This window comes from Aphanomyces invadans (genome assembly GCF_000520115.1).
Source record: "Aphanomyces invadans strain NJM9701 unplaced genomic scaffold supercont1.4, whole genome shotgun sequence".
In the NCBI taxonomy this organism is placed as follows: Eukaryota; Oomycota; class Saprolegniomycetes; order Saprolegniales; family Verrucalvaceae; genus Aphanomyces; species Aphanomyces invadans.
In genome coordinates this window covers 1,237,960-1,262,114 of record NW_008580149.1, presented here as the reverse complement: position 1 = coordinate 1,262,114, position 24,155 = coordinate 1,237,960, and the positions used below count along the sequence as shown (strand labels likewise).

Sequence of the window (24,155 nt, the reverse complement as noted above, 5' to 3'; positions counted from 1 at the left end):
GGTGAAGGAGTTGATTTGGTACTCCGAGCTCCTTGAAGAAGTTGGATACCCTCAAGGAAGAATTGTCGTGCACTGCGACAACCAAAGCGCAATTGCGATCGCGAAGAACCCAGGCCAACATGAGAGAACCAAGCACATCAGCACCAAGTACCATTTTGTGCGGGACCATGTGGAGAAGGACTTGGTCAAGATCCAGTACTGTCCCACCAAGATGATGATCGCTGATATCCTCACCAAGGCCATACCACGCGAGCAATTCGAGAGGCTGCGATCCAAGTTGGGGATCACATATGGAACCACGAATTGAGTGGGAGTATGAGAAGTACTCAGGTAGGACTGGCTAGCATAAGTGTATTGCATGCATTCTTACTCGTGTTGTGTTGCTTGATAACTTAGCAAATATATCGTCGATCCCAATATTTTGGGAACTTGACTTATATATTGTGCATCCCAACAACACATGCCTTTACCGGTGATCGAACCCTGTACCATGCGCTACATGACTTGCGCACGTACATCGATAAGAGTGAATGCTTGATAGGGAAGTTACGGAAGTTGGTTATCTTGCCAGAAACGGTATACTGTTATCTAGCCAGGAATAGCACGCAGTTATCTTGCCCGTAACGCTGCGACCCTTGACAGAACGAAGAATAGAAACTCTGGGCAGCCAATATGGAAATTTAACATCACAATTGATTTTTCCATCAACCCCTCAAGTGTCTCCTGGACCTTTTCCTCTTGTAGTCTCAAAAAAGGGTCATGATTGGACAACACCCTTAAACGTCACCAAGGATTCTACCGTCGCTATCACATCGAATGGTCATTCTGAATCAAGACGGTTGTCGATCTAACACAGTGTGCATTCAACAAGACAACACCAAGCCTCTTGTCGGCATTGACGCAGAGGTACTCAAGATTGGCACATGTAGTGGTTGGAATATTCAACTTGCAAACCAGTCTACCCAAAGCCCTGACCTCAACGTGTTGGACCTTGTATTCTTCAACTCAATTGTCACTCCAGCATAGAACCCTTACTCGAGCCATTGACGACCTATTGCTGCTGTGCATCTTGCAATCGAAGAGTTGGATTGCCATGTGTTGGACAAGACCTTCGTGTCACTCCAGAAAGTGATGGAGGAGGTTTTAGAGTCCGTCGGTGAATACAGCTACATGATACCGCATCAAAGAAAGGACAAGATGACCAAACGTGGCCAAGTACTGCTGCGTCCAACATGTGACCCGGATGCCCTAGTAGCCGGCAATGCTCTGGCTGAGAGACTGGAATTTAAGCAGTGTGTGAACCTGCTGGTGGAAATGCCCAATTTATTGTGTAGCATTGAGTCAGCATTTAGCTTGGCAGAAGTGAAAGAGATCTTCGAGATTGTCGATGGAATGCAAAATCTGTAACTAAGCCTGCTTGATACAGTATAATGTTATTCGTCGTATACTTCAAGTTTTGAATAAATCATGTGCTTACCTCAAAATAGGTCAATATAAAACAATTTGTATTACATCGCAACAGCCTCTACCTATCCGAGTCCAATCCATTAGTTGTTTAGCGTCCGTTGGATCCTGCAATGCAGTAAGCTCGCTTGCGCCTACTGTACGCTATTTGTGACCATGTTGCGTCTATAAGATCTCAGCCACTAGAGTATGCTGTGTTGCACATGTTGGTTGCGTTCCGCGACAATGCAGATATATTATCGTGTGAGGTTGAAGCAAGAATAGGCCATCTGGATTATGTACAGTCAAAGGCAAGTAGTGCTCACTCGTAAGCTTGATCACTTTAACAATGTCCCACCAACTCAAGTCAAACATTTGAATCTGAAGCATTCGCAAAATTTTGTCGTCGGACACAAAAAACGACTATCAATTTAGCTCCTGTTCAACGTGCTTCAGCTTTTTGTGGCGCATCCTGCAAATAAAAATTTTCTTACTGGTGAGGGTTGAAATGCCTTCCCATTAAGCAGTGGGGCAACAAACACCAATTGTATTGGAGTCAGCATCGACTCCGCTCTGTTGAGGAATTTCACAAACCGAACAACGGCGCACGATTTTCTTTTGCACCAGAATCACTGCATGGCGGTTCTCCAACTCACTGTCCACAAGAACCCGAACATCAACATACTGCCAAAGTTTTGCCACCGAGTTGAGTTCGCGACGTTTCTCCACTAAAATGTCAGTCGGATTATTTCAGGCCTCATAAAAAGTGGATGATTCCACATTTAACACTTTTAGCTTAAAGTGGAAGACCATCGACTGTTGGAGGTGGAAGGGGTTTAGACTTTCGGGTTTGCAATTTATTGCTCAAGGGACATCATGATCGAGTCCAGAAGCTCAAACCGCTTGGTCTGGAAGATACCTTCCAGCGACAGGTCGAGCATGGATGTGCGGAACTCGTCCATTTCCCACTTCAGTATCGAAAAGTCGGACTCGACCGACGTCGAGTTGTGGAAGACGGTCGCAAGACCGGCGCAAAGGCGGCGCAGCTGGAGGTACTTGATACCACACCCGGCGACCTCGTCCCACGCGTCGTGGAATGACTTGAGATGGTCGTGCTTGTCAATTATCGCCTTCGTCGCTGGCTCAATGTTGTACGCCTTGATCAAATCGCGGTGGTCCGTCTCGGCGGTGTTAATCTGATCGACTGTCCAGGACGTCGCCTCGAGCTGTGGCTTCCGCGGCTCTAGCGCCTCCGAGATAAATGTCGCGGGCCTCGTCTTGACGAGGTCGTGCGGCATGATGGGTGGCGCGAGCTCTATGGACGGGTTGTTCATTGGGTCGCGCTCAGCTTCCACTTGGCGGATGCCGTCCGTGATGCCGATGGCGAACAGTCCGATCGTCCTGAAGACTTGTGATTGCTCGATCTTGTCGAGCTTCTCCCAGTGCACTCGAGCGTGCGACCCGAGGTCTTCGACGTAGTCGCGAAGCGAGGCGATGAGCACGATTGACTGGTTTCGCAGTACGTAGGTGTTGACAGGCAGGTCGTCGAAGTCGCCCTCGCAGTCGGCAATGCGGCACACCTTGAACAAGTCGGCAATTTCGTCGGCGAGAACGACAAACAGCTTCCGTTGCTGGCAGAGTACCAAATCGCGCTGCTGGAGCTTGACGAAAGTCTCAGTGATCAACTCAATGGCGGGGGAAAGAGCATGCACGAGGATCCACCAGGTCGACGTCAGCACAGGCGGCTGAGCCATGTTGCCCTCGGCGGCGCGCTCGGCGAAGAAGGTTGTGATTCTCGGTTCGTGAGCAATGTCGAACTTGAGCACAGAGCCGAGCGCGATCCACCGGTTAGTCTTCTTCGGGCTTGTCACGCCCATTTCCGTGATCAGGTTCGACTGCCGGCGAAGGTACACAGTCACCTCGTAAGTCTTCTTCACCCACGCGCCACAGTCGATCTTATCGACATACAAGTGAACTTGCAGGTTGAGCTGGTGTGGAGCGCACGCACCACACTTGGACGACATTGCGAAGATGTCAACTAGAAACCCCCTTCGACGACTTCTAACTTACTCTGTACTGGGCGTACCTCACCATGCGCACCTGGACGCCGTTTCGGTGCCCCATGTTCGTCTTCTCCCGATCCGTCGTGACGCCGATCAGCTTCCGAATCCACCCCACGAACAGAGCGTTGAGAAGCTTGTCGATCTTGGTCTCCTGGTTTTGGGCGGTGCGACGATCGAAATGCGGCATCGCGATCAAATGCAAGTTGTAGAGGACACCCATCACACCGACACGCACGCAAATATCCTTGAAGCACGTACCGCGGTGCGTGCTGCCGTCGAACGACAACACCAGTGCCCAGACATCGTCGTAGGCGATGATTGTGTCAAGCGCCTGCAGCGAGTGACCGACAATCACATGGACGTACCGGCCGACCAGCGTGTCGTTGATGCCGCCCAGCTTGCCGAGCATGCACGTGTTCTTTGTGTCCTCGATTACCCTGGCGACCTGTCGGAACGACAAGCTGACCGACACGTGCTTGATGGCCAGGTTGAAGAGCGTCACAGCCGGGATCCTGACCGTGTAACCGACGCCATCCTCGTTCTCGGTGAAAAGCGACAGCGCACTGCGCCGCAGCTTGGCGATCTTCCGGTTGCGAGCGTCGATGCCCGTGAGCTCTTCCCCGTCGTCGCCGTCCGCGTCCAAGACCGCAAGCTCGTCCTCGGGGCGGAACATCATCTCGCCGATGATGACCTTGACGATCGAGTCCGAGATGACCAGGTTGATTTCGTCGCTGTCCACGTCGATGTAGTTGTGCATGGTGTTCGCGCGAGGAGTCGCCATGTCGATGAACGAGACCTGACGCACGGAGGACTGGGCACTGTACTCGGCCCATTTCTCGCCAGGCTGAGGCTTCGTGATGACGTCGCTACGGAACTGTTCGCCAAAGAACTGGTTGATCGTCCGCGGGCCGCGCTTGCGCTTGATCCCGCCGGCCTCAGTGGCGACACAGCGGCCAAAGTAGAAACAGAACTTGCAGCGGGCACTCTTGACAACGAGGCCGTCCTGGGATGTGATATCCAGGGCGTACTTGCGCGCGTAGGACGGTTGCCAAGAGTGCTTGGCCTTGGACTTGGGCAATCTGAATTCGCGCAACCAGCAATGGGATCGTCCGCACAGCAGTCCACAAGCAGTCCACAAGCAGGCCGCGAACTTTCTTAAAAGTGGAAAAAGTTCGGCCCTTTAATGTGTAGTAAACGTGTTGTGTTAAATGTGGAATCTTCCACTTTTATTATACCTGACTTATATCGAAGGATGATTGTACAAGCACATTGCATAACTCCAAATATCCTCTACCTAAATTCGCGTATTTGGTTAAACAATATAGGACTCAATGCACCTGAATAATATAAAAGGTTAAAGTACTAACGTAATTGCTTGCACATGATTCGTTTTGAGGACTAGAAAACTTGTAAATGGTTAAACTGTATAACGAATTTGTTGTCTTGCATTGTTTCCCCTGGAATCAAAATTGCCTTTCGCTGTACCTTTGGCCTGGGTATTGAATCCTAAATATGTATAGTGTGTATGTGCATGCGTTCAGACAGTGCAACGACGAACAAAGAATACCTCTTACATACTACTTTCTTGGAATCACCTGATGTACATTATTTCTCAAGCGTTATTGTTCTTTATCAAATAAACACTCACAGCCAATAGATTATCACAAGTCTCGTCTGGCATTGTCGGCGCCGGGCATGGACTGAATAGCTTCACGCAGTTAGGTGGCAACCTCACCATATGTTGAATTATTCTGGTGAGTCCGAATGTTCATTAAAATTCCTGATGCTACTCGGTTGAGTTCGAGTTTTGTCGTGACGCTAAAACGTCAAGTTTTAGTTTTCGGGATTCCGAGCGCTGCTTCCGAATAAGCTCTCTGGTGATGCAGGCACCAAAGTCTTCACATCAAAGTACCCATTCCCGAGATTTTGTTTCGGCTTCGGGTAGGTTAACGGTGTAATAGTTCACGTGTTTGATGTTTGCTGCCGCCTCATAGATTTCTTGTGTCATACAATTTGATGGCCTCACAAATGGTCAATATGGTGAAAACGGAGCTCATTGTGAATTGGTTTGTAGTCATTGAGCCAGATCGGTATATGGTGCGTTAGGATTGCGAACGTGTTCTTGATACAAGTCGTGCTTGTCGTTCAAAGTTGTTCGCGGCTCCATGGTTCCGAAGTGGTAGACGAGCAGGTAAGATCATCCTGTTGATATTTCGAATTCTATTTCCTACTTACTCCACACAATTTGTTTCTAGAAACTGTTGTACATAGTCAGCATTCTTCTGATACTAACGTTTTAGCAAGTCTGGTTTCCTCAGATTTCAGACTAAACTTCGTTTCGAATTTCGAAGACTGCAGACTTGGACCGAAACCAAGTCCGAAAAGTGGAGAAGTCTACAGAATTTTCGTTAGCACAGCCACGGTCTGGCGGTCTGGTTGCTGGGTCAAAATGCCACTGTTCACGGTCTCAAAGTATCCCAGCACATAGACACGTAGCAGCTGGATGTGCAGACCAGATTCAACCTGAATTTGGTGCTGGGGTCGGTCCACCTAAGCTTGAATCACTTTTACATTTGCCATCTCGATCACTCAACTGCGACCTGTGCTAATACTTTTCACCCTGAAGTCTGCAGAGTGCGGACTCGTGCCCAAAGCCAATCAAATTGTGCCGTGACAGGTTGCACGCCTCGGCAACCTACCACTGAACAAATTGATTGACGATGGGCAAAGCCATGCACAAGCAGCTTGCTTGGAGCACGGACATGGGCCTAGCCTTGCTTTGCGAGGTTGTGCGCGTCGAGCTCTACGACGGCGAGTACGGCACACTCATTGCAAGATGGAAAGTCATCGCAGCCAGCCTGGCCACACTTTTCGAATGCGAGATCCCGTACCGGTCTGCACGAGACCATTACGAGTCGATGGTGGAGGCGTTCAAGTCGACTGACATGGCGCAATGATTGTGGGGCACCTGCAGCGAAGAGGATGTCAACGAACAAGTTCAACTATTGCAGGACCTTGTGGACCGGCGAGCGGCGGCCGAAGAATTGAAGAAGTCGAAGAAAGACAAGGAGCAAAGACGGCGCGACTCTCTGGAGTCCACAGGGTCCCAACTGTGCCTTGAAGCAGAGCAGCAGGTAGTCAAGCGTCAACGGTCTGTGAGTTCAGTGGCCACCAAAAGAGAAGAACAAGATGCGGTGACACAGGAACTTCTCGAATTTGAGAAGAAAAAGCATTCTGACGATCGTTTGTATAGTAGAGTTTGAAAGAGAGGAACAAAAGCTCCATTTGGCACAAGTGGCTGAGAACACTAAGCGAAACGAGCAACTTGAGCGTCTCTTGTTAGAGATGGGAAAGTTAATACAGGTCTCGAGAAGGGATCCGCAGAGAATTTGCCAGTGTTCGCAGTGTTGCTTTCGTAAAACGAAACTTCTCAACGCAGTCGGCTTCGGTGAAAGTGTCCAACGTGAATCTCGCATTAGGAATGGTTAGGTAGGCTTGTCTTGCACTACGGCGAAGCAGGCGAAGCTTGAGTCGGAGATGCACACGAGAACGGTGGATGAGGCAGTGGTGCTGCGGTTGCATTTTGAACAATGGTGCTGGTTTGAACACCAATGCATTCTACAGACTTGCTAAACTGGAATTCATCAGACTTCGCGCTTCAGACTTCAACGAAATCGAACGAAGTTCAAAGTCTGTAAACTGGTGAATTTTCGGACTTGCTAAAACTCTCTATTGTAGGGGCCAATTGGGAGCGGGCACGAGATATTCTGTGTGTAATATAAATATGATGGCAAACGCTATTGGCTAGACCAAATCACTGGCAGATAGCCTCTGCTTTTCTCTACATTTAGCACTCTTCAGCTTCAATTTAGCATGCCTGGAACCAACGCAATGGAAAAAAGACACGTGTTATCACCAGCAGAAACGTGGCTTGTAGTTAAGTGTCATCAATACTTCGTGGAACACAAGGCAATGAACCTTCCTGGAAAGCCCGCGTTCGAGACAGCGTGTCCAAGTGCCTCGGATTCGCGAAGTCTACAGTGAGCAATGTCGTTGCCAAGCGGGAGCGTCCGTCATATGCATCTCAGGTCATTGCTACATCACATGGTTATACTTTGTTGTTCACACCTCCTTACCATCCAGTGCTCCAGCCTATCGAGGTTATTTGGGGCATTGTGAAGAACAAAATTGCGTGTAGGCCGTCGTCGGACATGGAAGACCTCGAGCGGCGCCTGAAGACTCACTTCGCTGAAGTGACCTCGTCGCATTGGGTGTCTGCGCACGACAAGTGTTGTTCGTTTGAAGATGCATACATGGAGGCGGCAGAAAACGAGATCCTGGCCCTTGAAGCGGAACCATCGGAAGAAGCTGATGGAAAACTGCTTGAGGCCTCTTCTGAAAGTGAATAGGTTTTTTATTGAGTAATTGGTTTTTCTTCAAAAACGTAATTTTTTGGCAATTTTCAATTTCAGTAACCAATGAAATGTCGTGCTGAGTAAACCTTACCCTGGCTGAAGTCATTTTTCGTGATTGTTATTTTTGGTCTCAATTTTAAAAGTCCTCCTGACTTAAAAAAACTGACAGTACATAGAAGGACTTTTCAAGCAAGATTTGCAGTTTTTTTATCTTCTTGTGTGAAAATTGAGTCTCAAATGGGCGAGATAAGCAATGAAGAGTGATGCCCGATCCCAATTGCCCCCTACAAAATACTCCATGAAACATTCATCAGAAAGTAATAATCTTTCAGAAAATTCGAAAAACTCTGCATTGATTTTGGAAAATCGCATACTGTATCGGGTGCTGAAGTATTGACCACATTTAGTAATACTATACAATCCATTTATCCAGAGCCCAACCGGCCATTGTCAATACTGAACGTTGTGAACTGCCACGGTCGGTTACACAACTCGAAACGGTGAAACCGCCCGATAGACGAACTCGGGCCAACGCAAACTCCATGCCCCATGAAGTGCACAGGATGCCAAAACGCTATGCTTCCAACATGCACGATACGCTCCAGCATCGGCATGAACTGTTATGCTGTCCTGGGATTCCAGTTCGAGCGGTTTGCTACGACACTGTACGCCATCACATCTTGACATATACCAGCTACGACATGCCACCGAGCCCATCGAAAAATCCATTGATTCCAAATCCCATTATGACGGAGCATAGTGTTCGGTTGTACTCGTTGAAGCGTGAGATCAAACGCAGAAGACTGTTTCAAGACGACGTGGCTCAATTTGCACCAAACGCGGTGAAGATGCAAATGATGTTCTCCCGCGCGACCGATGTCTTTGTCTGCGTGTACACCATGCTGCGCGACGTAAGTGTGCAACCATGCGTTGTGTGCTGGACATGTGTGTGCAGGATGTTTGTGGCATTGAAATATTGGAGCCTGCGACGTTGGACAAGCTATACCTGTTCCGCGGAGGGGGAGCCAATTTGATACAATGCGCAGCGCTTGAAGGTGATGCGACGATGCAGTGATGTGACGACTGAGACAGGTGTGCATAGATGAAAAGAGTGATCTGCTCGTTTGCAGCGAATTCCCTGTCGTGAACAACAAACAGGCGTTTGTCTATGTGATCGAAGTGTGGGGGCTCGCACGAAAGTCCACTGCAACCGACAAGGACTCGCTCTCGCCAATCGACGTGCAGCCCCGGCCTTCACTGGCCCCATCCAAGCACCAAGTACGTACGACGCATGTGCCTCTGTGGATTACGACGGTGCCAGGTGACTATGTTCACTGCAAGCCCGAATCGTGTGTTTGGCGTCGTCATTCCAAAGCCCACGGAAGATTCCGCCCTCGATCGCGACCAGCAACTGACCTCTTTGGTCGCATGGGACCGAGGCACCAGGCAAATCATCAAAGTAAGCGAAATCCGTCGTCGTAACGCGTCCTTCACCTGCACGCTCGCAAGGTTCAAAATGGTTTCGACAATGCCCAGCGACTCACCGCCCTCCAACTGTACGCCATCCGACAAAGTTCACTTTGTCTTGATGCACGTGTGCAGATCCAAGTGTGCCCAGTGGCTGTTCTCGGGCCACTGGAACGGCTCGCTCAACATTTGGAACGTAGGATATTCTCTCTCCCGGCTGTACGATGATACCCTCCTTCCAACAATACCTCGTGAAGTACCCGTGGCTGTCGGCGTTAGGTACCAAATTGGCCCCGGCGGCAAACCGTACAAATGCCTTCGTGGCGAATGCTTGCACGTGGGCGGGTTAACGAGCATCCTTCCCCAGCCCAAAATCGACAACGACAATTCGACCGAGATGGAGATGGATATCTTCACCACTGGAAAGGACGCGTGCGTGCAACAGCACCGATTTCGGACCGTGCTACACGGCGAAGGTGCCCGCCGTTCTAGAGTACGTGGTTTGTTCAAAGCGCGATTTCGTTGTAGGCGACATCGACGTGCAGTTTGACAAGCTGGGCGAGTTTGACCCCGTCGCACGTGTCGGCGGCAAGGGCAAGGCGCCGCGTGTGTTTTGTACGTTGCTGTCGCTCACTTGCGTGAACCAAACGGATGCGGGACACATATTAGGTGTGCCTGTGGCGGTCGAGATGGGCCATTTCACCGAGCACTTGCTTTTGGTTGCAGCACGAGACATTGTGCATGTGCTCAAGATTCAAACGCTAGCCGAATCGGTGCTAGCGCTGCAGCAGAACGCGCACTATTCTCCCTTGACATTTGTGCACACCGCCATCAGCCAGCCGATTTCGCCGCCGATTGCAGCGGCCTTGGCCAGCGATAACACCGTGACGGTGCTCTCGCTTCCATCTGCGACGTCGAGCCAGGTACTCTAGTCTCATTCAGACCATACATCGTTGTGCAAACCATCGTAGACCGTGACACCATGCCTGCCCTCTGCTTCTATATCGGCCTTGATTGTGCACGAGCACTACATCATCCTGGGCTGGTCCACTGGTGCCGTCCACGTGTACGACAATTTGAAATTCGTGGGAAGCGCGCAAGATCCAACGTTTACCACAAGCGTGACCTCAATCGTCGTGATGAACATTCCAGTATGGAAAGCGCGCAAGCCCCTGGCCCACGAGTCGATGTGGGGCGGGAAGCTTCGGTCGTCCAAAGCGCTGGCGCCGCTGCCGCGCACAAACGACGCCGAAGCGGGTGCGACGAACCATTCGAGGCACGACTTGATTCGACTCTCGATAGGTACAACGTGTATTTTTGCGGCGTCGGGCGATGGATTTGTGTTGGCATGGCGTCTGCCGTCGTTCCAAAGGTACTGCGACGCGGCGGTGGTCACTGAAACTCAATGGCGTCACGATTGCAGCGCCGTCGTCGCGGAAGCCACGGTGACATGGAGGGGTCATAGCGCGACAATTCAGAGTCTGTTACCGTTTTCCATCGGTGAAAACCACCATGCTCTCGTCTCCATCGCGAGCAACGGCCTCATTAAAGTGTGGAGTGTCAACCCCATGGCCGATGCGGCCCCTCCGTTGCTGTCGCAATATGCCGTGCCGAGTCGGGCCAACGGCGCTGTCACGGCCACGTGCCTCCTCGAGCAAGACGACCACATTCACTTGTTCGTGTGCGGATTTGAGAACGGCAGCATTGCCATTCACCAAGTGGATTCCCACATCCAAGGCGCACGGGTTCGTTCATGCGTGTGCTTCGTCCCCTTCACTTGTCGTGGTACTAGGTATGGGACATGAACTGGACGTTGTTGGCAGCGGCCGACCCGCATCAACGACGCGTGTCATGCATTCGGTCGGTGCCGCACCCGGGCCAGCTCAACCCTCCGTCCAACATTGTGATGCACTGCTCGTTCGCCTCGGCATCGTTTGACGGCCACGTGATTGTGTGGGCATTGGATGGCGTCCACCAGGTCCTGCATGAACGGCGGTAAGCAGGTCGACTTGACGACGTCCATCATCGTCGACCAGGTACTTTGAATTCCACGGCCCGGTGTTGGATGCATTTGTCCACGACGAGTCGCTAATCGTGACGCTGCCAAACGAGCTCTGCCGGGTCAAATACGTCTCGAGCCTGCGCGCGGCAACGTTTGGCGAGAAGCCGGCCCGCCACCTGCACCCGATCACGTTGCCGACTGAAACCCACGGGGCCACGGCAGAGACAGCGATGGCCAACGAGTCCCGCCTCCAGCACATCGAGTGCCACATCGCAATACATGATCGCGATAAGTCCTTGCCGGAGGCGTGCCCCGACAGCCTCTCCCTGGCATACCCTGCAACCCAAAGCCCGTCGGTACGCACGCGCCTCCCGATCGGACGACTCGATGGGTGGCGACTGTCTGGGGTAGGACCACGATGTGATGGCCGAAGCCATTCGGGAATTCTTGGCGAGCACGCACTCGGAGCACCAGTTCGACGACGAACACGCTGTAAGCCGCACAACGTCTTGTTGCACGCGGTCACCATGCTCCACAGATCTTGCTTTCCGCGACGGATCTGCGACGAGTGTACAAGATTTGGCGCGCGCTGTCACCAGCAACGACTGCGGCGTTCTCGGGGAAGCGGTTGGCGCAGTTCCTGAGCTCGAATCACTTGCTGCCGGCGTCCAAGCTGACGTGGGCTCAGGCCGTGGATGCGTTGACGTGGTGCAACACGGCACCATCGACGTCGTCGGCCGCCGCCGTCCACCGCCGATACGACGCCATGGGCCAAACAAAACGTCTTGTGTCGTTCAATTCGCTTGGCGAAAAGTCCGTGGCTTCCGTCAGCGTCGCCAGCGCTCGGACGGCGCCACAGCCGTGTCGGCCGGTGGCGTCCGTGCCGTCGCATACGGTGGATCCCCGCGTTGACGTCCCGACCACCTTGAAACGAGCCATCTTCTTGCCGCGAGAACTCCAACGTTTCTGGCGAGACGACTCGTGCTGGTGCACTGGAGAGCTGGTGCTTCCATCCCAGCAGGTACCCTTGTCCTTGTAATTGTCTTGGGAATAAGCAAACGGTGTGTGGCTGTCAAGGCCGTCGATCGAGATGACCCGGTTCGTCGTCCGGTACACTCGCAACGCGCGAATGCACAACCACTCACGTTTCTCGGTGTAGAGATGCCCCACGTGCCGCAAGCGGCTCCATGTTGTGGCTCCAGACTCGATGCTTCCCGTGCGATCTGTCCTGTCGACCATCCATCACGTGTACAAGTCCGCTCAGCTCGAAAAGGAACACCAGCAGTCCTGGCACAACATCTCGCTTGGCCCGCTTACCTACGCCTTGTTCAAACCAAAGTGCGCTCGCCACAAACCTCTTGCAAGTTGACCATCGTTCTTTTGTGTCTAGGTATGGCATGCCAGCCGTCGTCGAGCACAAACTCGAGTGGTTTTTTATCTCGGTGGCCGTGTACTCGCCTTCCTACGACGCTATCCGTGCATTTGGACAGTGTTGCGACATCTTTCACGCCACCCCGGCGGTCCCGCCGTGGCTCATGCACCTGTACGTGGACGGGTACTACTGGCTACAAGCCCATGGGCTCGTCACTCTCGGCGACCCCATGCCGGGGGCCCACCACACGTACGGCGTCGACGTTGCCCACGGAGAGAAGCACGCGTGTTGGGAAATGGTCTCAACGGATGCATGCCGCATGTGCTGCCAACATCTCCTCGTCTATCCGCATGTACGCTCGGCCGTGTTCGACACTTGCTTGCCCTCATGCGCGACGTTAGGTCCCGCCCAAATTTGTCGCCAACGTACTGGACGCATCCGACGCGAAAGCCATTCGTGGGAACGTTGAAATGCACGCGTTCTTGGTTGAGTGGATCTCTGAATGGGAAGCCACGTCCGTGGCGTTTGCAAGGTCGGAACGCGATCTGTTTGGGCCACGTACTATGGCGTCCATGGCCGACGAGTTGACAAAGTTGCGGACGCTCTTGGAGTGCTTCATCTACTACGACCGGCGTCGAGACGGGTGTGTGGACCACCACACGTTTGGCACGATCATTCTTGGCATGCTGGCCTTGTGGCCGCCGGTGGACGACGCGTGCGACGTCGCAGAGCACATTCAAGGACTGGTCAACAGGTACCAACGATCCCTCATTGACGGGAGCGCACTCAATCGTCCGAAAGATACCAAGACCACGAACGCGACGGCGCCGTGTGCTACCTCGACATGTTCTCGCTGCTCTACGTCGTGGCGCTCAAGGCACACAAGTACTTGCCTTTCCCCGATATCCTCGACTTTAGCTGGGGGTACAAGCTCGAACTCGACGACGCATATCGAGGTATTCCCCCGCGAGCGGTCTTTGGTTGCTTTACCGCAAAACAGGCAACGTCGTCGCGTTCATGCAAAACTACATGTTTCAAGAGCCACCGGCGGGGGTGCTCGACGTGGGGAAATTGAACGGCGGCTCGAGCCAAAGCTGGCACCGCCACTCGACTGGCACGTTCCACTGGAAACACACGGTCGTGGCGGGTCCAGATGCTGTCGACTCGGCCCTGCGAATGGAGCATCTCGCTGTGCATGTGGGCCACCCAGCGCTGCGCGAGCGTGCGGAGCAGCACGATGCAAAACCCTCCAAGCACGACGTTCCGCCAGGTCCATACATTCCAGGTACCCGTGCGACGGCGGCGATCATGGCGATAAAGGTGTGCGTGTGTGTGCAGATGGAGTGCTGCCAACGAATTCGCATGCGCTGGACGCCGCGCTCTTGCGAGAGCTGATTGATACAACCGTGGCCACTACTACGGCGACATCCCCAGTACCACGACGATCTGTCGACAACATCGCCGAGCGACCCCGGTCGCTCGAAACCAAACCAACGATCGTCGGCGCGAAGACCTTTTCTACGCTTTACGTGCAATTCCCAGACACCGCGCCTTTCAAAACGATGTCGACAGGCTCTCGCACAGCACAGCCCGTGCGTCGTCGAGCTCCGCGCGACAACGTGTCGTCGATTGAATCGGTGGAAGTCGATGGGTCGCCGGCCCACGTCCACCGAGCTTGGCAGGTGACTTGGCAAATCGCCGTGTCAGACCGTGACGTCCATGTGAACTAGGCCACTACCGACGGGCGAGCCCTTGACGTCGCCGCGCCAGGGGTGGAGTCGCGTCGTACCGGCAGCACGTCGTTTTCCAACCACGTTTCCATCGGCACGTCGCGTACTTTGACAAGCCGCGACGACCCGTTCGTGCCAACGATGGATACAGTCAAGAGCATGGATTTGGCGGGAGCAGTCGCCGATAGCCAGGATGATGGCAGCGTCGGAGCGCAAGTGTTGTCCTGCGACGTCGCCCCCGTTGGCGAGGTCATCTCGCCACACTTGGACAAATCGGACGATGTCGTCACGTCTGGTGTGGCAGAGGCACCGTCCGTAGGCGGCTTCCACCCAGACTCGACTCGCGTCGACAGCGATCACGACGACGACGTGCAGCTCGTTGACGTCGACGCGTATATTCCCGCCGACGACTTGCACACACACGCACCACAATCAGTAAGAACGCCATAAATTCGCCGCGCACTCACGTCCACCCAGGCAACGCCGTTGCCATGCCAAGCGGCATCGTCCACAGATAGTTCGCCACGCGTTCCGACTGGGAGCCGTCGGAACATGGCGGCATCCCTTCAAGCGGAGCGTCAAGAGTCGATGCACGTGCTGCAATTCGCTCTGACCGACCTGCACGCATCGGACCGAGGAAGCGCTTCCGTCCAAACCGGTCGAAGCATTCCTGGTCCATGCACAGACTCGTACCGTTCGCCGCTCGCCACACCCGGCAACTCGAGTCCGTCGAGTCGCGTCGACAATATCCCGCACAACTTGGAACTGGACAGCTTGATCCAAGTTGCAGCCGTCGTCGATCCATTCCTGGACGCCATCGTGCTGCCGCTACCACCGTCCATGTTGGACTGCTTGACGTCGCCGTTGCAAACTTGTCTTGGGTTGGGCAAAGCGTGCGCCGCCCCGGTTCAGCTCACTCGAGTGTATTCGATCGTGGAGGTACACCTTTCGTCGTGCCAAAGGCGCAGCTCATCCCATCGCGCGATCTCGTAGAAGCACGAGGTGCAGCCCCATGCCGCAACCAGCAGCTCGGCCAACCCGTCCCATCACGGCGGCCGCTCCGACGTGGCTACGACCGAGCTAGAGTCCATCGAGTCGGACGGTACTCATGGTGGATGATGCGTTTTAACGTCATGAAATGAATTGTGTGTCAGATGAAGACGGGGGCACGAGTGACGGCGAGTCGTCCGATGAAGAAGACGACGATGGCGATGTGGGTGAGACAGATATCAACGGAGTCGACACCGTCGAACCGACGATGATCTCGCGGGATGATGCATCCCAACATCGTCCCAAGAGCGACGCAGAGAGTACTCCTTCGACCGAAACCAGAGCCACGGGGACCAACGCAATCGAACACACAAACATCGTCGACGCGCAGCGACACAAGGCCCGTGCGCAGCGGCCCGACATGATGGCAGCGCCGGGCAAGCAGCCGGAAGTAGCGCCCATCGTCGCCACTTCGACGGAAGCCATCAAACGGCGAGAGTTTCTCTTTAGCTATCCTGTGCAGCTAAACGTCCACGTGGGTTCTCTTGCCAAGCTTCATTGAAATATTGCTCACCGATGCGGCCCAGGACCTGTACAAGGCGCGATCTCGTCTTCACGCGCCGCAGTGGACTCCGCAGGATGCGTCCGACGAGGAAGACGACGATGCCATGACGCACGTGACGACTTACGACGACTCGGCGTTTACAGACGACGGCGTGATAGCCGCTGGGGACGTTTGCCTGTCGCCCCGCTTGGATCAAAACATCACGTCCAGGTGTCGTCGTTGTCGTTGCGGCATCGACGAAACCAATTCCGTCGGGCGTAGATGGGCGCGTGTGTTTGAATCGGCCGAACTCGACATCCACACGCAGCTCACAGACGCGTTTGATGCAGTCCAAGTCGACGCGGCCGCGTCGTCGCCGCGGCATGGCCTTGCCAACGCAGAAGCTGCCGCCGACGCGTCGAGCGCGGCGTCGATTCGATGGAAAACGAAGCGCCGGACGTCCATCTTTCGAACGGACCGGGCGACGCGCGAGGCGTGCTGCCACCCGACGCCCCTTGTCCTCGGCGAGTCGATCACGGACATTGTGCATTCGAACCAGGTACTTTTGTCCGCCGCCGGTGCACTCGTTCCCCGACGACGACGATTCGCTTGTGCAGGTGCGCCATTACGTGTACGTCAACTCGATTCCCGACGGCATCATCACGTTCAAATTGACGTGCTCCAACGACGCGGTCGATCTGTTTGTGGCGTGCTCGACAACGGCTCCGTGTTCGACCGATTGCGACTGGCGGTACGTCCCATCCACCCGTGCGCGTCAAACGTCCACGCAGGTCCACAGCGACGTCGACCCATGAAAAGCGAGTTGTGATTTACCCCACCGACAAAGCCATCCAGGCCCATCGCATGCTGTACGTGGCGGTAGGCGGCCTTGACGGCAGCGACGTGAACGCTCCGTTCGCGCTGTGCGCCATGTCGTCGGGCCATGCGGTGTCCACAAGTCGATCCATCGACCACGTCGACCGCTTGATCACGCAATTCCATGCGCTGGCCAACTTGGTACGTCGTCGTGTGCGCGGCGGTGGTGTCGTCCTGTTTTAGCCCGTGGTCGGCTAGGTGGCAAAGGACATGGACAACAGCAACCAAAACAACGACAAGGGCGACGAGTACTTGAGCCTGACGCAGCACTACGCGACGATCGCCAACCAGTCGATGGGCCGGCGGGGGACCATCGAGATGGTCCACGAGAGCATTCAGAACGAAGACGACGACGACGCGCCGCCGCCCGTTGCAGCACGTGACGACGGACAGCCCGTCGAGTCGACAAGCGCGCCGCCGCCGTCGACGACGAGCGACGACATCCACGCGTTCGAAGTCCTCCTCGAACGATTGACAAAGGTCAACGCCAGTCCGTCCGATGCGATTCCCACGACCCCCGGCGACGATACCTTTCGTACGCTCGTCCTTCACCTACATCGCTCGACGATGACGGGATTCGTGTAGGGGACGCAGCATCGGTCGAAGACGCGGTGGACGTCGTCGACGAAAACGCCGCGTTGCGATCGATGGTCCAGACCATGGTCGCCGCCCGACTCGCCGACAACAACGCACACACGACTCGCCCTGCCCCCAAACGCAAACTCCGTCGACAGCGAACGCCACACGTGGTGGCGTATAGCATGGCTGGAGGAGGCCATAGCATGTAGCGCGTCACCTGCCACGGAGAAAACGAACCGTTCATGAGGTTGAACGGCATGACGTGGCATCCTGGATGCGATCTTGGGGCGACGTAAGTCCAGGACATGTTACAACCCCGAACCCCCCTCCCCCGTGGTTTCGCTCGGGTCAGTCAACGTCACGTCGACCCTGCCCCCCCCCTTACCCCTTGCAACGACCCCAGACGTAAACGATGAATTGTGTTTTTGAGGGAATTGCCTCCAAATTTGATATTTTTGTTTTTTGAGTATTATGGAAAAATTCGTCCATGAACGACGTGGATAATAATTTGCACGATTTATTTCGACGCAAATCGTTGTTGCCGCACATGGAGGAAGGCGGCCACCGCGATGGTGACGCAGCGGCTGACGAACACCCTTGGCTCCTTCATGACGATTTTGCGGCAAGCCACCGCATCTTGAAACAATGCATGGACTTGAGTGATGCCATCCATCCCACCAGCAAAGCCCACGTCGACATCACGCGGAAGGCCACCCGTGTCGTGGCCTCGCTGAAGACTGTGTACAACAATCACGCCAACGGGGCGTCGAGTGCGGCAGATTCTTCCCGAGTAAGCTTGTACCTGCACGACCTACTCCCCATTATCTCACTGATGTGGTTCCAGGACATGCTCCAAGTGCATACTCGCGACGTTGTCGAGATCTTGACCGATGCGTGGGTGCTCCTGCCCACAATCGTGCTAAAGCATATCCTGGGCGATATTGTGGAGCTTTACACCGACGTACGCCCACCGTATACAATCACGCAGGCGACTTGTCTCCTTCATCCTTGCTCTAGATTCTCATGAGCAAAGCCGACATCGACAATATCACCGACGTCGAGTGCTTTCTCCGCAGCGTTGACGGCTTCTTGTCCGCAAATCCATTGAAACATGCTGTCCGCAAGCTCGAGTGAGGGTTTGTCGACTGTTGCACCGCCTCATCCGTGTGTAGGAAGTGCAAGGGTAAATTGCAGCGATTCCAAGTCGCTGTCCACGACGACCAGGCCAAACTCAACCGTCCGCGGTGGACGATCGTCGGCGATCGCGTCAATGCGACGGCCATCACCCGCGACGTCCAAGAGTACTTCGAGACGCATCGCATCACGCCAGCGGTACGACAATCTCTTGAGCACACGCGGCACGTCACCACTCTCCAGGACGAACAACATCGCTTGGCCATCGTCAAACGTTTGGAACATGCCATCACACGCAACAAAGAGTGGAGGGATGCCAGCATCGAGCTCTACGGCAGCTCCCTCTCAACCATGGGTACGCGTCGGTCGAGTCGGTCGCGGCCGAGAGTGACGTGGGAGATACAGGGACGCAAGGGTGCGACATGGATCTGTGCCTGTCGTGGAAGACTTCGACCAGTGTGTTTTCTCTCTCGAACAGCGCCGCCATCGGGAAAGCGCGGCATGCCCAGTACGCTGCTCCCGTGTGAAAGAGCGTTCGATATGGATTCGATTCGCATAGTGAGTTGGCGCTGCAAAACCGATCGAACCACGAAATGGGACTCGACTTGCTGGACCGCGTAAAGGCCGACCTTGCCAAGCACACGGCTGTGCTGGGTCAACTTGTCCTGGCCTGCGGCAACGCGCCAGCGGACGAAAAATTAGCGAAAAAGAAGTCGGGCCGACATCGTGAGATGCGCCTAACGCAACGTCATGCTGTAGAACGTGCGCGCAGTTTTTTGTGCGGGCTTTGCTCGAGTTTACGCAGGTCCTCGAACGTCTCGAGCCAACGGCCAAGTCGCCGGCGGACATGGCGAGCCACGTCCGGATCGCCGCGCACGAGCTAAAGGTCGCGATGGCGGACAACATGAAGCGCACGAAACAGCTCCATCGACTGACGGCCGTGCTGCAGGTTGGTGCCCGTTCGGCTTTGCGATCGTCACGGGTGTGATGAATTGCGCAGCGCGAAGGATGCACGGTCCACAACGTGCTCGCCCATGCCCGCGTCCCCATCATCAAGTCGATTGGTTTGCATATCCCTTGGGCTGACGGGTGATGCGGCAGGTTCTCGCACGTCAAGAGCCAACTCGACTGCGATCTGTGCATGGGCAACACCCTAGCTACGCGGAACACGCGTCTCCTTCGCGCGTATGGCCAATATGACCGCCGCGTGAGTCCGTTGGTGTTGGCGGTATGGCGGCGGCCACATTGTCGTAAGAATAATCCATCCACACGAACGTCGTGCCAGGTGAAAAAGTGGGCGAAAGCAAGGGGCGTCAACGACGCGTCGCAAAACACTCTCAGCTCGTACTCGTACGCGATCGTGGTCATCCATTTCCTGCAAACCGTTGGCATCTTGCCCAACCTGCAAGATCCGGCGCTGTGTGGCCAACTGGGCGTGGCGCGCGAGGTGGTGTCGCGCGGTTGTCGGTGTGGCTGACGCGTGCGACCAACTCTAGATCGTGCATGGCGTCGATGTCTCGTTCTGCGCCGACTCGACTGCGTGCCGGACGATTGCGCCGCGTCAAGAGCGGCGGGACGCCGAGCTGGACGTTGGCGAGTTACTCGTGCTCTTCTTTGACTACGTGACGGCGTTTCCGTGGCTATCGCGCGTGGTGTCGATTCGCGGACGAGACCAGACCAAGCGCGACCGGTGGACGAGCGCGGCCAAGACGTGGCGCATGAGCATCGAGGACCCGTTCGAAACGTCGCGGGATTTGGGCATTGTCTTGACTCCGCTAGGCCAAGAAGTAGAGTGTCTAGGGTGTATGCTGCGTCGTCTCAACTCGTGCTAGTGCGTGCTGCGTGAATTCGCCCGGGCCAAAAATGTGCTGCTCGAGACGGGCAGCTTTGCGGCGCTGACGGCTGTCCCGCCGCAGCCCGCACCAGGCACAAAGGCGAATGCAGGTTCGAACAAGACTTGCGACGGCGGCAAACCTTCCAAGGCCATCATCGGGCGAAACAAAAACGGCCGCAACACGGGTGCCGCCGACGGCGCCAGTCCCGCAGACACGCCTCCAGCGATTCCATTGTCTGGCACCGCGTCGAAAGAAGACGCCGGCGCTGCACCTGGCGACTCGGTATGTGCATTCGACCCGGCCGTGCAAGGCACCGTGCAAACGAAAACAAAGAAGCAGCGGGGAAACCAAAGAAACAGTGCGGAAGGACCGGCACCCAGTGCGGCTGTGTCTCCAATTGCGCCGACTCACGTCGAAGGCGGCCGTGCAGCCCGTGGCGAGCCTCCAGCGACTTTGGACCACGAACCAAGTATGGCAGGAGGACCCGCCAAAGAAAACGACGCCGCGCCTACCTCTCGAAAGCACGAGAAGAGCAAAAGAGCCGTCGTGATGTCTGCTCGCGAGGATAGAGTCGCGCGAGATGCCGCGGCGCCAACTAGCCAGCCGGCCTCCATGGACAGCGCTCAGCATCATGGCCAACAGCAGTCGCCACCTCGACGTCGATCGGCCAACGACACACCACGTCAGGACGAGAAAGCAGTGCCACGATGCTCGCAAAAGGAGAAGAAGCCGGCTGAACAGCACAACAAGAAAGGGTGTCAGGAAGGGCCCAAAGGCAAACAACACCAGAGCAAAACTCGAGGGCACAAAAGCGCCAGCGGCAGCAGCACCCCCCCTGCAGCCCCTGTTGTGGCCGTCCTTAGCCTACCGCTGCCTGCGCCAATTCAGGCGAATCCCCAGAGGCAGGCAGTTGAAGAAGATGCTGGCGCGACTACCACTGCCGCCGCCACTACTTCTCGCCGCTCACGTCGCCATGGAAATGGACGCCATGCATCTCGGCCGACAGCAGCGTCGCCCACCGAATCGTCGTAACAAATCATGCTTTGGATCACGTTGCGGTGACGATCGTCACTGACGACCGAAAACGTGGTGTGGCCATGATAAGATTGCTTCTCTACACGTGAAATACGCTCTTGAGATGCTTTTCGATCGACGTTTGCATGTCCTGGAGCAGCGACTGCAGCCACGAGTCGAGGGATGACCCCGTCGGGCTCGTTCCCTCTTCCGCTTGCAAAAAGATGGACGAGAAAACAGGCAAGATATCGCGCTGCACGATCGTGCGAATCGCATCCTGGCATGCTCCATCAACCGCCACACACGCGCGCGCGATGGGAGTCGTACCTTGGGCAAGACGGTCTTACACGGCAGGATCTGGCCGGACAGGTGAACGTTTACGGTCGGCGCCACGACACAGAGCCGCACGAGCGACTGCATGGCCTAGAGTGCATTCAATTTCCCCCGATGGTATTTCGCGATGGCCGCGATGGCCGCACCTTTTCCAGCGCCTTTGTGTGGGTGTGCTGCTGCTCGGTCAACTGGTCATGTAGGGTGTCGGTGTGTGCTTTTTGCGCTCTGATCTCGCCTTGCAACGTGTGCACTTGACTTCGCTGCTTCATCACTTGGTTCTGCGCCATCGTGAGCTTCTCCATGTGCTCCTTGAGCTCGCCGTGTGTGTCGGCGGCCGTTTGCAGCGTTGCCGCATGTGTACGTTCCAGTTGGCGCAGCTTGTCTTCTAGCGACGTTTTGTCCATCTTCAGAGCGAGAACGGCTTGCTCGAGGGCGTCGACTTGATTGTGGTGGAGCTTGAGTTCGCTGGCCATTCGTTCCAGCGTCGCTTCGGCGGTGCGTTGGTCCTGTTGCAAGCTCTCTTTCTCCTTTTGTAGCGCAGCCAACTGTTGGAGCAACTTGTCGTACTTTTGCGTGAGATCTGCCAAGTCGCCGCAGCTCTTTCGACGGAGGAGCTGGAGGTGTTGGCTCTCGCGCTGCATGTCTTGCACCGTTTGCGAGTTGAGTTTTTGGTCCGCTTCCGCTCGGTCGAGTCGTTCCGCGAGGGCATCGCGCGCGAGTTCGAGCGCCTTGGCGCGATCCTCCCATTTCTTTTCCTGCGCCTTCCATCTGTCCGCATCCTGCGCGGCTTGATGCACAGCCAGGTCGTGCGCGTGCCGCAGGCCTGCCATGTCGGCATGATGCTTGGCGCGCATCGCAGCGACTCGGTCCAGTTCTTGTTGCAAATCGCTCTGGGCCATCGCGAACGACGCTTGGGCTTGAGCCAGCTCGTTGCGCACTGCCAAGGTGCTGTCTTCGCTCTCTTGAACACTGCGGTGGGCAGCAGCGACGTCGTCTTGGAGTCGGTCGATTTGAGCCTGTTTTTCATGCGAGATTTCGAGTTGAATTTTATACTTTTTCGCCATGTCGTCGACGATCTCGTGGTCGGTTGCAGCCGTAGCGGTGCTGGGGCGCTGGCGGGCTTGGTCCAGGTCGAGCCGAAGCGTTGCTACGAGCGCTGTCTGCTGGGCCGCGATGTCGTTGGCCGCTTGCAGCTCTACCTCGAGCTGTGCAATTTGCTCTTGCTTGCGGGCGTTGGTCTCGGCCATGTGCCTCCGCGCGACCAAGCTTTCCGAAATCTACCACGTCCGGCACGTCCACCGTCAGGACAACCACAGGAAAAGAGATCGGTCGCGAGCTGTTCGCACGGGCCGAACCTTCCTTTGGAGCTCTTCCATGATGGGCTTTGTGCCTTTGAGGTCCCCCTTGGCTTTTTTCAATGCGGCGCGACAACTCAAGCAGTTCGAGCACGGCAGCGGGACCTTGGGGCTTGCCGGCGCTGATGCGTGTGCCATCGACCGGAACTGACCGCCCCCGACAAACTTGGAGTTTCCGCGAAGCCTACGTGTGTTTTTTTTACTGTCACACTCCCGGGAACAGCGACCTCCATCGACGACGCATTACCGCTGCATGAGGGCCTCCTGAAGTCGAGATATTTCCATTTTTAAGTTGACATTCTGCTGGTTCATTCGCTGCAGCTCGACGTGCACAGAGCTCGCAGAGTCCCTGCAAGTGCACAGCGAGTGACATCACACACAAGCCATGTCCAAAGCATCTACCTCTCTGTCAACCCGCCGTCCATTTGAGGGTTGATCGTCAGGTCCGTCATGGCAACGTCGTCGTCGTTCAGTACGTCTGCGATTTGATTTTCATCGTCCGTGGCGTCGCATTGAGGGTTTCTCGAAACGATAGTGTCGCTGCTGGACGGTGGCATGTCCGACTCCCTCGATGTCAAAGATAAGGCGAACTCGTGAGGCTGCGACGACGAACTCGACGGCCGCGTGAGCTGCGCACTGAGGAAATCTGTTGTCGGTGTCGACGTTGGAGGACCGCTGCGGGTAAACGATGCGCTGTGGGGAACACTGAGCCTGCGGATGGACGAGGACACCGACAGTTGCAATTGCCGCGTACTGCCAGCGCTCTTCTTGCGAGCCCAGTCCTGATTCCTCGGCAACGGCGGCAGGGCATTTTGAGTCGCCATTGGGAATCGAGTCGTTGCCGTGGGAGCTCGAACTCGAAGCTAAATATAGCCAAACAACAACGACGTAATCGCACTCAATATCGTTGGTCTCGCCCGCCGTCCTCTCCACCAACACGCAGGTGCCACACTCCAACTCGTGCGTGGTTGCCCACATCGCCAAGACGTCGTCGACCGATCTC

General features: G+C 55.3%; 6 protein-coding genes across 9 annotated transcripts; 4 read left to right on the top strand and 2 right to left on the bottom strand.

Annotated features, from left to right (window-relative positions):
* Positions 1 to 2,300: 2,300 nt before the first annotated feature.
* Positions 2,301 to 4,287, bottom strand: H310_02843 (hypothetical protein; the record flags this gene model as incomplete). Its single annotated transcript, XM_008866510.1, has 2 exons — positions 2,301 to 3,492; positions 3,530 to 4,287. The coding sequence occupies 2 exons, from the start codon at positions 4,285 to 4,287 to the stop codon at positions 2,301 to 2,303; spliced, it is 1,950 nt and encodes a 649-aa protein (XP_008864732.1).
* Positions 4,288 to 6,092: 1,805 nt separating this feature from the next.
* Positions 6,093 to 6,938, top strand: H310_02842 (hypothetical protein). Its single transcript, XM_008866509.1, has one exon. It carries the CDS (start codon positions 6,227 to 6,229, stop codon positions 6,461 to 6,463), a length of 237 nt encoding a protein of 78 aa, XP_008864731.1. The 5' UTR covers positions 6,093 to 6,226; the 3' UTR covers positions 6,464 to 6,938.
* A 540-nt stretch (positions 6,939 to 7,478) lies between these two features.
* Positions 7,479 to 7,915, top strand: H310_02841 (hypothetical protein; the record flags this gene model as incomplete). Its single annotated transcript, XM_008866508.1, has 2 exons — positions 7,479 to 7,546; positions 7,705 to 7,915. The coding sequence occupies 2 exons, from the start codon at positions 7,479 to 7,481 to the stop codon at positions 7,913 to 7,915; spliced, it is 279 nt and encodes a 92-aa protein (XP_008864730.1).
* A 506-nt stretch (positions 7,916 to 8,421) lies between these two features.
* Positions 8,422 to 17,924, top strand: H310_02840 (hypothetical protein). 3 transcript variants are annotated; one of them, XM_008866507.1, is made up of 33 exons: positions 8,422 to 8,832; positions 8,877 to 8,976; positions 9,024 to 9,199; positions 9,243 to 9,380; positions 9,431 to 9,477; positions 9,524 to 9,607; positions 9,668 to 9,864; positions 9,917 to 10,003; positions 10,058 to 10,311; positions 10,360 to 10,645; positions 10,691 to 10,760; positions 10,812 to 11,133; positions 11,181 to 11,383; positions 11,425 to 11,746; positions 11,802 to 11,882; positions 11,929 to 12,411; positions 12,468 to 12,500; positions 12,550 to 12,728; positions 12,781 to 13,114; positions 13,164 to 13,516; positions 13,564 to 13,718; positions 13,763 to 14,047; positions 14,101 to 14,444; positions 14,493 to 14,927; positions 14,970 to 15,431; positions 15,486 to 15,594; positions 15,647 to 16,017; positions 16,070 to 16,257; positions 16,309 to 16,585; positions 16,644 to 16,777; positions 16,826 to 17,043; positions 17,101 to 17,437; positions 17,488 to 17,924. In XM_008866507.1, the coding sequence occupies exons 1-31, from the start codon at positions 8,464 to 8,466 to the stop codon at positions 16,839 to 16,841; spliced, it is 6,894 nt and encodes a 2,297-aa protein (XP_008864729.1). In that variant the 5' UTR covers positions 8,422 to 8,463; the 3' UTR covers positions 16,842 to 17,043; positions 17,101 to 17,437; positions 17,488 to 17,924. The 3 variants fall into 3 exon arrangements, with proteins under 3 accessions (XP_008864729.1, XP_008864727.1, XP_008864728.1); XM_008866505.1 differs by having other exon boundaries at positions 16,818 to 17,043; XM_008866506.1 differs by having other exon boundaries at positions 16,826 to 17,437.
* A 77-nt stretch (positions 17,925 to 18,001) lies between these two features.
* Positions 18,002 to 21,588, top strand: H310_02839. 2 transcript variants are annotated; one of them, XM_008866504.1, is made up of 13 exons: positions 18,002 to 18,271; positions 18,326 to 18,442; positions 18,499 to 18,611; positions 18,654 to 18,813; positions 18,859 to 18,970; positions 19,021 to 19,123; positions 19,175 to 19,327; positions 19,375 to 19,564; positions 19,616 to 19,671; positions 19,717 to 19,843; positions 19,901 to 20,062; positions 20,112 to 20,402; positions 20,448 to 21,588. In XM_008866504.1, exons 1-13 carry the CDS (start codon positions 18,029 to 18,031, stop codon positions 21,480 to 21,482), a joined length of 2,862 nt encoding a protein of 953 aa, XP_008864726.1. In that variant the 5' UTR covers positions 18,002 to 18,028; the 3' UTR covers positions 21,483 to 21,588. The 2 variants fall into 2 exon arrangements, with proteins under 2 accessions (XP_008864726.1, XP_008864725.1); XM_008866503.1 differs by having other exon boundaries at positions 19,717 to 20,062.
* On the bottom strand, positions 20,426 to 24,083 carry H310_02838 (hypothetical protein). Its single transcript, XM_008866502.1, has 6 exons — positions 23,555 to 24,083; positions 23,400 to 23,501; positions 23,153 to 23,336; positions 21,944 to 23,074; positions 21,792 to 21,887; positions 20,426 to 21,741 (listed from the first exon to the last, which is right to left on the bottom strand). Exons 1-6 carry the CDS (start codon positions 23,974 to 23,976, stop codon positions 21,565 to 21,567), a joined length of 2,112 nt encoding a protein of 703 aa, XP_008864724.1. The 5' UTR covers positions 23,977 to 24,083; the 3' UTR covers positions 20,426 to 21,564.
* Positions 24,084 to 24,155: the final 72 nt, after the last annotated feature.

What these genes read in the sequence shown, in the direction of transcription:
- H310_02838 (XM_008866502.1), bottom strand. Translation starts at nt 23,976, where the DNA reads ATGGCGACTCAAAATGCCCTGCCGCCGTTGCCGAGGAATCAGGACTGG. An exon ending in CAGGAGGCCCTCATGCAGCG is followed by an intron (nt 23,337 to 23,399) that starts GTAATGCGTCGT and finishes AAACACACGTAG; the next exon opens with GCTTCGCGGAAACTCCAAGT. An exon ending in ACACAAAGGCGCTGGAAAAG is followed by an intron (nt 21,888 to 21,943) that starts GTGCGGCCATCG and finishes AATGCACTCTAG; the next exon opens with GCCATGCAGTCGCTCGTGCG.
- H310_02839 (XM_008866503.1), top strand. Translation starts at nt 18,029, where the DNA reads ATGGAGGAAGGCGGCCACCGCGATGGTGACGCAGCGGCTGACGAACAC. An exon ending in GGGAAAGCGCGGCATGCCCA is followed by an intron (nt 19,124 to 19,174) that starts GTACGCTGCTCC and finishes CGATTCGCATAG; the next exon opens with TGAGTTGGCGCTGCAAAACC. An exon ending in TGACTCCGCTAGGCCAAGAA is followed by an intron (nt 20,403 to 20,447) that starts GTAGAGTGTCTA and finishes AACTCGTGCTAG; the next exon opens with TGCGTGCTGCGTGAATTCGC.
- H310_02842 (XM_008866509.1), top strand. Translation starts at nt 6,227, where the DNA reads ATGGGCAAAGCCATGCACAAGCAGCTTGCTTGGAGCACGGACATGGGC.
- H310_02840 (XM_008866505.1), top strand. Translation starts at nt 8,464, where the DNA reads ATGCCCCATGAAGTGCACAGGATGCCAAAACGCTATGCTTCCAACATG. An exon ending in CGACTCACCGCCCTCCAACT is followed by an intron (nt 9,478 to 9,523) that starts GTACGCCATCCG and finishes GCACGTGTGCAG; the next exon opens with ATCCAAGTGTGCCCAGTGGC. An exon ending in CAGGTCCTGCATGAACGGCG is followed by an intron (nt 11,384 to 11,424) that starts GTAAGCAGGTCG and finishes ATCGTCGACCAG; the next exon opens with GTACTTTGAATTCCACGGCC.